Source organism: Python bivittatus, unplaced genomic scaffold (genome assembly GCF_059951505.1).
Source record: "Python bivittatus isolate LINGU-HERP-01145 unplaced genomic scaffold, Pbiv_v1 ctg000000_np1212, whole genome shotgun sequence".
Taxonomy (NCBI): Eukaryota; Metazoa; Chordata; class Lepidosauria; order Squamata; family Pythonidae; genus Python; species Python bivittatus.
The window spans coordinates 445,432-456,786 of NW_028277028.1; the positions used below are offsets into that span (position 1 = coordinate 445,432).

At 39.0% G+C, this 11,355-nt stretch overlaps 1 protein-coding gene across 3 annotated transcripts in view; it reads right to left on the reverse strand.

The window, feature by feature from the left end:
• The window catches only part of MOCOS (molybdenum cofactor sulfurase), a 113,306-nt gene extending 105,415 nt beyond the window's left edge, over positions 1–7,891 (reverse strand). For 2 of the 3 annotated variants that reach the window (XM_088142829.1, XM_088143269.1), the window contains exons 1-2: positions 7,675–7,802; positions 6,682–6,782 (exon numbers count right to left, since the gene is read on the reverse strand). Coding sequence is in view for 1 of the 3 variants with exons in the window: in XM_088142419.1 (XP_087998545.1) it covers positions 7,675–7,807 (133 nt within the window). In the remaining 2 variants the exon portion in view is untranslated. Of the gene's footprint in view, positions 1–6,681; positions 6,783–7,674 lie in introns of all 3 variants that reach the window. The other variant, XM_088142419.1, reaches the window with a different exon arrangement.
• Between the last annotated feature and the right edge of the window lie 3,464 nt (positions 7,892–11,355).

An 11,355-nucleotide genomic window follows, 5' to 3' on the forward strand; every position in this document is an offset into this window, starting at 1 on the left:
ATTAACCTAGGATCATAAGAAACTTGTGTGATATTCTTTAAGATTCTCAACCTCTGATCTGTTAATATAGAATATTCCAAAACTTTATTCCAGAGTTCTTGGAAATCGATCTTAGTGATATTTTTTACTTAAAAATATTTTGTAGTCCAAGAATTGTCAAAACACATTCCAATATTAACAACAATTCAAAAGTTTTAGATGCTGCTAATGCATCTGAACCAAATTGTGAAATCAAGAGATGATTTAGTAATTGAATATACTGTGGTTTTACAATTTTAAGTAATCCCAATTCACATAATAAATTTCTAATTGTGCCCACGGTGGTTTTTTACTTGGTCATGTGTTCCATAGAGAAATTTAAATCAAATTATATACCCAGTGATAAAACTGAAAATCAGGAAACTTAAAATCCCAAATCATAATATGATAATTATACTTTAATTTTTAAAAATCTGTAGATTTGCCTTCCCTTAGAAAATTCCTCTGCAATCTGCTTAAATTAACATAAAGATATTGGCATAGAAATACCATGAAATAAATATAAATCTTGAGATAATATTCATTTTTACAACATCTGCTTTTCTACATAAATTCAACAGGATTTTAAATCACCTATTTTTATCTGAGATTTAAAAATTGATGTATTTACTCCACAAAAATTCCAAGTTTTCTTGGAATAAGTCTTCCGATTGCTTAAAAGAATTCAAACCACAAGTTGAAACCTTACATTTTACAAAATAGCTATGTAAACATTAAAGCCTATAAAATTATATTAGACTTATTCCAATTAGTTGAATAACCTGACAATTACCAAATTATTGCATGATTATGGTATAAAAATGCATAATTATCAGGAAGAGATAACATATCCTCAGTGTATAATAACTGTGGTGTTTGACTCCAGCCACTGTTACACCCAAAATGTCTTCCATTTGTCTAATATAGGAAAGGAACACTTAGGTAGCTTAAATTAATTCAAGTCTGTGTAGCCAGATGAATAACTTCAGTCCTTTGAGGAAGGCCAGACTGGGAAACGACCTCCACAAGAAATGGAACTCTCCTGTAACAGAATCTTAAAAGTCTGACAGCATTTTCCCTTCCCTCCCTCCTATACCAAAGAGAGTCAAAGTGGGGTCACTTTAAGTTTCTAACAACTTCTTTCCTTCCTGGGCACAGCTCAGGGTTTGTTAACTGAAGTCATATTCCTTCTCCAAGGTTATCTCAGTGATTCTCTACAATTACATCCTAGAGCAGTGAAAGAATTAGTGGAGTGTCTGCAGAGCCACTATGATTTTTTAGAACTCCTGGCAAACTGGTATGGTCTCAGAAGGCTGAAGGAAGGCAAATGTTATCCCTATCTTATTAAGCAGCATGTTTGAACAGGAATGCAATGATTGTCAAGAACTAGCACGTGCTTGTCACAAGCAGGTTATGCTAGTAAACTGATCGCCTTTTTTGACCAAGTTAGCTTAATAGATGAGGGGAATACTGTGGACATAGTATGCACTGACTTCAACAAAGTGTCTCATGATAATCCTCATTGAATCGAAAATGGTAAAATATTGACTAGATGAAATAACTGTTAGGTGGATTCATAAGTGGCTGAATGACCTCACCCAGAGAGCATTGAAACAGCTCCACATCAGTTTGGAGAGTATTATTAAGTGAAGTGCTACAGGGCTCTGTCCTGGTCCTATGCTGTTTAACATTTTTACTAATAACCTGAATGAGGCTGATGGGAAGATTATTAAATTTGTTGATGACACAGAATTAGAAGGAGGGCTAAGATCTAGGAGATAAATAGAAGGTTCCAAAATATGTAGATGGGACTGAACATTGATTGCAACCAATAGGGAGAAAAATATTCATGTATCTGGAGACAAAAAAGAATGGAATGGAATGTGAAAGACCTAGTTTTGCAGTAGTACATGTGAAAAGGGTCTAGGTTTTTCCTCACGAAACCTGGGGAAGATAGCTTCACGTGGCCAGCAGCTGCCTCACGAAGGGTCAGGGTAGTCACACCTCATCAGCAGCAGAAGCAAGAAGATGATGAAGGTCAGCTGGGGTGGTGGAGCTCAGGACGGCAGGGACCTCAGAGTGCAGGATGGCAGGGGCTACTGCAGTTCTGGGGCTGCTTGCTGCCCTGCAAAGCAGGGTACAGGGCAGCCCAAAGGGCAGAGATGGGGGGAGATAGGCAGGTGGGGGGAGTTGGAGGCAGTCCCTTACTGGGAGGGAGGGAGGGAGGGAGGGGCTCAGGGCTGGGAGGGACCAAGCCTGGAATGGCTTGGATTGGGGTGGGTCCTCGGCTAATGACCGGTGGAATTCACTTAATGATGGTGACAGGGAGTGCTGGGATTGCTGTTGCTAAGCAATGAGGTCACATGTTGCACTTTACACCTGTATCGCTTAGCATCGCTTAGTAATGGAAATTCTGGTCCCAGTTGTGGTCGTAAAGTTGAGGACTACCTGCACATATCAATCTCAAAATAAAAGTCTATGCCTTTGTGTGTGTGTGTGTGTTTTATATATAATATATATATGTATGTATGTAAATAAAATATACTCACACCCTCCCAAAGAGTTTTAAGGAAAAGATATGAACCAACTACTTTACATGAAATTTCTAACATGTAAAAATCTGAAAAGGTATCTTTAATCAAAGCATTCCTAAAATATTTTTTTAAAATACTGTATTACAAGTATTTGTAATACAATTACAAGTATTGTGCCTTCCAACACAGGCCTATAAAATAACATTTCACCTCTTACAGTTTTCCACTGTTTTAACCATATGATTTGTTTTGTTTACCATTTGAGAAAGCCAAAAACAATCCAGTCTATTGACCCAGCAGTTACATATTTATTATACAGTCATGTGAAAAAGAAAGTACACCCTCGTTGAGTTCTATGGTTTTACGTATCAGGACATAATAAAAATCATCTGGTCCTTAGCAGTTCTCAAAAGTAGGTAAATACAACCTCAGATGAACAATAACACATATTACACCATGTCATCATTTATTTTACAAAAAGAAAGCCAAAATGGAGAAACCTTGTGTGAAAAACTAAGTATACCTTATGATTCAATAGCTTGTAGAACCACCTTTAGCAGCAATAACTTGAAGTAATCATTTTCTGTATGACTTTATCAGTCTCTCATATCGTTGTGGAGGAATTTTGGCCCACTCTTCTTTACATTGCTTCAGTTCATTGAGGTTTATGGGCACTTGTTTACGCACAGCTCTCTTGAGGTCCTGCCACAGCATTTCAATCAGGTTGAGGTCTGGACTTTGACTGGGCCATTGCAACACCTTGATTCTTGCCTTTTTCAGCCATTCTATTGTAGATTTGCTGGTGTGCTTGGGAAGATTGTCCTGTTGCATGACCCAATGTCAGCCAAGCTTTAGCTGTTGGACAGATGGCCTCACATTTGACTCTAGAATACTTTGGTATACAGAGGAGTTCATGGTCGACTCAATGACTGCAAGGTGCCCAGGTCCTGTGGCTGAAAAACAAGCCCAAATCATCACCCCTCCACCACCGTGCTTGACAGCTGGTATGAGATGTTTGTGCTGATATGCTGTGTTTGGTTTTTGCCAAGGGTGGCACTGTGCACTATGGCCAAACATCTCCACTTTGGTCTCGTCTGTCTAAAGGACAGTGTTCCAGAAGTCTTGTGATTTGTTCAGATGCAACTTTGCAAACTTAAGCCATGCTGCCATATTCTTTTTAGAGAGAAGAGGCTTTCTCCTGGCAACCCTTCCAAACAAACCATACTTGTTCAGTCTTTTTCTAATTGTACTGTCATGAACTTTAACATTTCACATGCTAACTGAGGCCTGTAGAGTCTGAGATGTAACTCTTGGATTTTTTTGCAATTTCTCTGAGGATTGCACGGTCTGACCTTGGGGTGAATTTGCTGGGACGTCCACTCCTGGGAAGATTGGCAACTTCTTGAATGTTTTCCACTTGTGAAGAATCTTCCTCACTGTAGAATGATGGACTTTAAATTGTTTGGAAATGGCCTTATAACCCTTCCCAGATTGATCAGCAGCAACAATTGCTGATGTTTTTACTCTTTGGCATTGTGTTAACACACACTTCAATGCTCGAGACCAGCAAACTCCTAAAACTTCAGCTGTTATAGAGATAGTCACACTTGCTGATGATCAATTGATCAAGGGCATTTGATTAGCAGCACCTAGCTGCTACTTAGCCTCTTCATACCTATGGAAGCAGTAAAGTTTTTCACACATGGTTTTGGCTTTCTTTTTGTAAAATAAGTGATGACATGGTATAATATGTCATGTGTTGTTGTTCATCTGAGGTTGTATTTACCTACTTTTGAGAACTGCTAAGGACCAGATGATTTTTATTATGTCCTGATATGTAAAACCATAGAACTCAAAGGGGATGTACTTTCTTTTTCACACAACTGTATGAATATATGATTACATGTATGTTCACCCCACAGTAAGTTCCACTGATTTCATGGGACATCTTAGAAACAAATATGCAAGAGATAGCACTCTAAAAAAGTGACAAACTGAATTTTCAGTAAATATCTACTCTCATTGTGTGTGTGTGTGTGTGTGTGTGTGCCTCTGAGTCAGTGTTGGCAGTTTCCTTGACAAGGTTTTTCAGAAGTAGTTTGCCATTGCCTGCTTCTTAGGGCTGAGAGAGATTGACTGGCCCAAGGTCACCCAGCTGGCTTCATACCTAAGACAGGACTAGAATTCACTGTCCCCTGGTTTTTAGTCTGGTGCCTTAACCACTACATCAAACTGGCTCCCTCTGAAATATTAGAGCAACTAATACCTTTTTATTCATCAAACCTAACTGAAAATCTGATCTTTCCTGTGGTGCCTTATAACGACCCTTGTGACATAACAACCACATTCAGCAGGTATTAAACTTTATCACCAATTACATTTTTCTGATATTGGACAGATGTCATCTTAGAACTGTCTACTTGAATGTATGTGAAATGGATTTTTTAAAAAAAATCCTATAGAAGTAGGCAAAGTGGTTATTGATACTAACTGCTATCTACAAGAAAAATGGCTAAGAGGTTTTTTTAGAAAATGAAAAGATTTTAAAAATCCACAAAGCAGGCAATGAAAGCAATAGTCTAACTGTTCTTATTTGTTATATTTATATCCTGCCTTTTCTACAGGAACTCAAGATAGTTTCTATGGAGACTGCCCTTTCTCTTACCTAGCTCACTAAAAACCCAAGAGGTAGTTTGGGTTGAAAGAGAGCAACTGCCTCAAAGACAGCAGGTTTCCATGGCTAAGAATAGGCTTGAATCCTGGGTCTCTCTGGTCCCAGTCCATAATTCTATTACCCTGGCTGAGAGCAGCCTAGAAAAGTGCAGGACTACCCTGTGACTCCTGTTTTGCAGACACTTTTCATCCCATGACACTGAACAAAAACAAAGAAACAAACAAAAACAGTTTAGCGTAACTTTCTCAAGCAGTGAACAGAGGCAAGAACCTAACTATAGAAGAAACCTAGAACTGAATCAGGCAGCCTCCAATATAATCCTGAAAATAAAATTTTCTGAAGAATCAAATCAGGCTCAGAACAAAATACTATTGTCAACGTACACCTAAAGGTAGTTAAACTTCTGCCTTTAATAATTTTAATAGTTAGTTATGCTTACTCTAGCACAGAATAATTCCATTATTCCTTCTTAACAATTAAAAAATATCTACAACATTGTACTCTGTTATAGTTAAGCTTCTTTCCCAGTAAAACAGGTACAAAATTGGGTTGCAAATTCCACTGATTTCTGAGTTTACCAGAATTCACTACTGTAATTTTTGTAACCTTCTCTTAACAGAGCAGTCCTTCTGTTTCATAATTCCACTCAGTCAGCTTCAGATACTTTTTTTTAAATACCAGCATGATTGTTGGCTCTGAAATTCATGTCTTAACAAAACCTCAGATTCTTCCCTGAGCCTCAGATCACAGAAGCACCTCTTTCAGCTTTTTTGTCTAATACCAAAACTTAACAAACATCCAGGAGGAAAAAAAGAGACAAATATCATAGTATAATCCCCAATTTAAGTAACTCATTGCATGTGTGGGTATTTGGATGAGCCCCTTTAGGAAACTTAAAGCTGAAGCTGGTTTAGGCAACATAATTAAGGTACAAAAACAAGCAGCAGCAAAGTATATGGAAAAAGACAACTTCTTTAACGCATGTGCCTTGCAGAATGTAAAATGGTTTGCAGCCAGAAAAGCATATACTGTAACATGATAGGAGTGGCATTCCCTAACAAATCACAAAACTTCTCTAGGATAACTTCCACTGTGCTTCAATCACTTATTTTCCTAGTGCAAAAATGTATTTTCCCCTCTGTAATAGGTTTTCTGCTATAACAAAAGGATGGGAGATAGAGTTGGTAAGCTTTGGGACAGTTACTACTTGGTAATGGTATCTGAATAACATATAAAATTCGTGAATGAGGGAGAACATTTTTATTATAAAAGCCTAATATGTAAGCAGTAATCTTCTCTGTTTCTTCAGGTATTGCAGCATATGCTAGGATAAAGCAACAAGGAGCACTCCTTGCCTGCAAGAGCCTGTCACTGTCCTCTCTTTTGTGACTCCAACTGAGAATGTCTCTTTCTTGCAGTCTCTGCGCAACAACTTAGGTTCTCTTTTTTACTCACTTTTCCGCAACACTCCATCTCAAAGCTGGTGCCCTCCAAATGTTCTGGACTTCAACTCTCATCTGTTTTAGCAAACATTCCAGTCACAAAGAATTGGGGAGCTGAAATATAAAACACTGCTTACCCCTATTCTATCTGCTTAGGCAGCATACCTATTTAGGTCTTGGGTGGAGAATCTTTTTTAAAATTATTATTTGGGAATTAAACTTTTTTTAAAATAGTCCCATTTAGGGACTATAAAAACAGGGCTGCGGGCTGCATGAGGCCCAGAGATGGTGGGTGGCACTCTTCTCCTTTAGGAGGCACTTCTTTTAGCAAGGCTATCCAGTATATATCAGCAAAATGAGATAGTATGCTATTTTTCCTCTCTTTTATTAGGAACTAACTGTTCAGTGAAGGCTGCAAAACAAAAAGCTTAACTACTCAATATTCATAGAGAAGGTGGACAGCCATCTGTCAGGGATGCATCCATTTAGATTGTTGCCCTGACAGAGATTGGAGCCAGTGCAGTAAATGGACTCTTTCAACTCTTGCTCTCAGCCAGCTATAGTACCCATAAAATGGGGCAAGAGATAGGAGGCAGAATCAACCGCTAACCTTCCTATCTCAAAGAGTAACAAAGATCAAAGGATGAAAATCATTTTGACTGAACAGTCCCTTTCTTTTTAGACTCAAGAATAAGGAGGGCAGATTAAGGTTTACTGTTTGATGACCTTTTTTTCACCCACTTGGTTGTTCTTCCTTTAAAACAAATGTGAAAATAAATATCACATTTCCTTCTTCAAAAACTTATGTGGTCATATGTACTTGGCAGGATAACTGCTCACACAAACGAACAGATAGTAACTGCTATCTGTAGCAGTTCTGTAGAGGTTCTTCAGCAGCAAGAAGAACAAGCCCAGGCAGAGTCTGGGCGCTCTGTGTTCTCTCCCCGGCCCCCACTTTTTCTCTCACCAACCGGCCTGCTGCCACCTCCACCACATGTCAGGTTACCTCCTAGCCTGGCAAACTCCCTCTGGCACAACCCTTGCAGATCCTCTCCACCGTAGCCATAAGCAGCACCCAAGGGGAGCTTGTTTTGGAAAGTCTGGAAAGATAACAGCTCTCCCCACGGCTCCTCAGCCATTGCAGATAACCGAGCTTTCTCGAAACAAGAGACGAGCAACAAACGTATACGACAGAGCCCAACTCAATAAAAGAAGCTCAGTTTACAGGAGAGAACGGCGGCCCGGACTCCTCCCACTAGCTCCTCCCACAGAGATAGCGACAGTTCGTTCCTTGCAAATCTGCCTATTCCCGTCAGGTCAGCAAATTGGCTATCTCCGGCAGCGATCTTTACGAACAGAACGGAGAGTATTCCTGAATACATGGAAGGGAGGGGGGGGGGACTACAATTGCTTTAAAAACCGAATTTGAAAAAAGATGAAAATGCAATATGGACAATAAAAACAACCCTTAAAAATCTCAACCAGCGTCTTTTAATTATTTCATTATTACTCCTTTGTAAAGATTCTGTTTGCAACACAAACTGCATAATGAGGGTTTTGTTTGCTGCTGAAGCTGCAGGGTGACGACCGTGCTATAGCGTTGACACTTCTGACCTGTACCTTCCTCTGACTTTCCTTTGTAAATAAGGCACAGTTTGAAAGGGGTAGAAATGGTATCTCAATCTGCGTTTGTCACAAGCAGCAGTAAGTAAAACTGAGTAGGAGACACAGACATGCGAATGTGTTGTTACTGTGTATTGTATTTCTACAAGTTGTTACTTGGGGCTGTGTCCAACAACCACGTGTCTCTCAGTGACTTGTAGTTGCTGCTCACGGATGTTCTAGATATGGTAAATTACATAAGTCTACCATTAATGAATAACTTTTGATCAAGGTGCCCTAACAAGTTTTTTTTTAAATTCTAGTTAACATGAATTGACATGTATGAAAAAAATCTCTGTATTGGTTTTTGGCAGATTTACAGATTATTATTTACAAAGATCAGCAAAGTAATATGAATGAAAAGAGTCCCTCTGTTTGGTTGGCAAGCTCTGAATTTAATATTTTATAGTTCACACAATATGCAAGTTGCTCATCAGAGAGGAAAGGGCAGCCCTACTTGAGATCAAGTTATTCATGATGTCAAGATTTGCTTGCTTTTGCCTTAGTCGCCACTAGCTTTATGCATGATACTGGATATTATGTTTTTATAACAAATCATTGTAAAAAAATCTAGTGGAGCATTATATACAAACTCAGATGGAAATGTGGGAAAGGACAAAGAAAAATATATGTGTCAGTGGGACTTTTATTTAAAAATCCAAATAAGTATTTAGAGAGAAAAAGCAAGAATAAAATAATTGATAATTGGTATTCAGTGACATACTAGAAAGTGCATGAGGAGCTAAAAAAAGAACAGAAGCCAAACATAGGGTACAGGAGAAGGATAGGGTTTAGGGAAAGAAATGCTCCCTATGGAGAAGAAGGGAAAGAACTGAATCACAGCATTCAGGATACCAGGCAACATTCTGCATCATGCAAGAATCCACACAAGACAAATAGTGGTCAAACTGCTAGAAAATTTGTCATAACATTCAGTCAGAACCTGTCTTCCTGTCACTCTTTTTGCTGAGTTTGAGTCCTAGCCTTCCATGGCTATGTTCCAGTCATATGTGTCATCCCCACCAAATTTCAGTGATCCTTATGACATCATATTTGTCCTCCTGTGTTATGACTTCAAGTTCTCCCTGTCTGTGTCCCATACTCTATGCACTGTTGCAGAATATCTGAAATTGTGAATGGTGGCCCCTACTGGCTTTACTATTGTAAATGCCTGCAAATCCCATGGTGTTCCTTCTGCTGTCATGGTTTTTGCATTTATTCTCCTCATTGCATTTGATTCTCTTCTATCAGCAATATAGACAGCTCCATTATTCCCCGGGGGTACTCTTATCATTGTTTCCAATTTTCTACCTATAATAGGTATAACTTTCACCAAAACAGATGGATCTAAACATCTTCTTTGTACCCACTCCTTGCTTAAAATAATGTTAGCTGTAGGCCAGACAATGTCAAATTCTCTTAGGGAAGGGGGAAATTTTGTGTGTGATTTATTTTCTACTTCCACATCCCACTCATTGGTCTGGTGAATATCCAGCTTGGTTCTTATAATCCCTGCATCCTCCTCCCCATCTACAGGAACAATTTTAGATGTATTTGAAATCAAACTGTTGCTTGCTGTGGAGTGGATCATAATTTCCTGCAGGAGAGACATTCTCTTCATTATTTCTTCTTGCACCTCTAGGGATGAGTCAAGAAAGTATTCGGAAGTGTCTTTTCCTCAGGAAGGAAACCCTCTGTTACTTGAACTGGCTCTTGAGGCCCTTTTCTTAAGAGATAAAATTATGCACATGTATTAATCCCCTTAATCGGATGGCTGTCGTAAATTAAGGCAGGCTGCTTCTCAGTCAAAATCTATGAGATTGCACACATTGTTACCTTCATATACAGAGATCAGATTGTTGTTCAAACTTAGCACTAAGGCTTCTTCTGTTAGTAGTACAGATATAAGGAAGGTTTAAAAAACAAACAAACTATGTTTTAACAAAACTGAATTTCGTTTTTCCCCTAGTCATATACTGATCTATGCAACAAACAGATGTCCCTGAAAGTTGTGTTCACCTAAGAACATTAAACCAAGGATATTGCATATCTGCAATTCAGGTTTTATCAATAGATGAAGGGCTAGTAGGCTCCAGTATTAGAGGATTCATAGGATCTTCAACTGATAGTATCTCATCTTCCATCTGTATTTCCTTCTCTAAAACTGTTTGCCTTCTGAATGATCTTTAATTTATGTATTGTCAAAGGCTTTCACGGCCGGCATACAATGGCTGGTGTGGGTCTTCCGGGCTGTGCGGCCGTGGTCTTGAAGTTTTGTTTCCTAACGTTTCGCCAGCACCTGTGACCGGCATCTTCAGAGTGCAGGAGCACAGACAGGAGCAGTTCTCTCTGTGCCAGACAGAACTGCTCCTGTCTGTGCTCCTGCACTCTGAAGATGCCGGTCACAGGTGCTGGCGAAACGTTAGGAAACAAAACTTCAAGACCACGGCCGCACAGCCCGGAAGACCCACACCAGCGATCTTTAATTTATCCTCTAATAAGTTGAGCAACTTCTGAAAAATCCTTTTCTTGCCTAGTAATGACAATCCTTATCCTTCCTTGCACTCTTAGTATTTTGCAGGGATGTGGGGGAGGGGGGAGTTGTATTTACCTTAGGTAGCTTCTGGGTAATGTAAATATCTCTAAGTTGATCAAACCTTCCTTTATAATAAGGTGTTTACGCCAGAACTCCTCTTTCCTAAGACACTCTACAATTCTTGTCAAGACCATTTCATTCAATAAGAAATAATTTAATAGAGTCCAATTCCTTAATTATTATATTTATATTTTGCTTTGGTAAACCTTCCTCTTCCTTGGAATTCAAAACATTCTGGGATGCAGTAGTCTCACAATTGTTTATAAAAGCAGAATGGGCAGAGGAACCAATCCCTTTGTCCATTTGTTCATCAAAAGTTTTTTGAACTCCCAATTATTCAACCAATACAAATTTTCAGCAGGGCCAAGTTCTGAAGCCAAATCAAAAGATCCATCATCAGTTTGTGCTTTAGATATCTGAAGTCCAAAG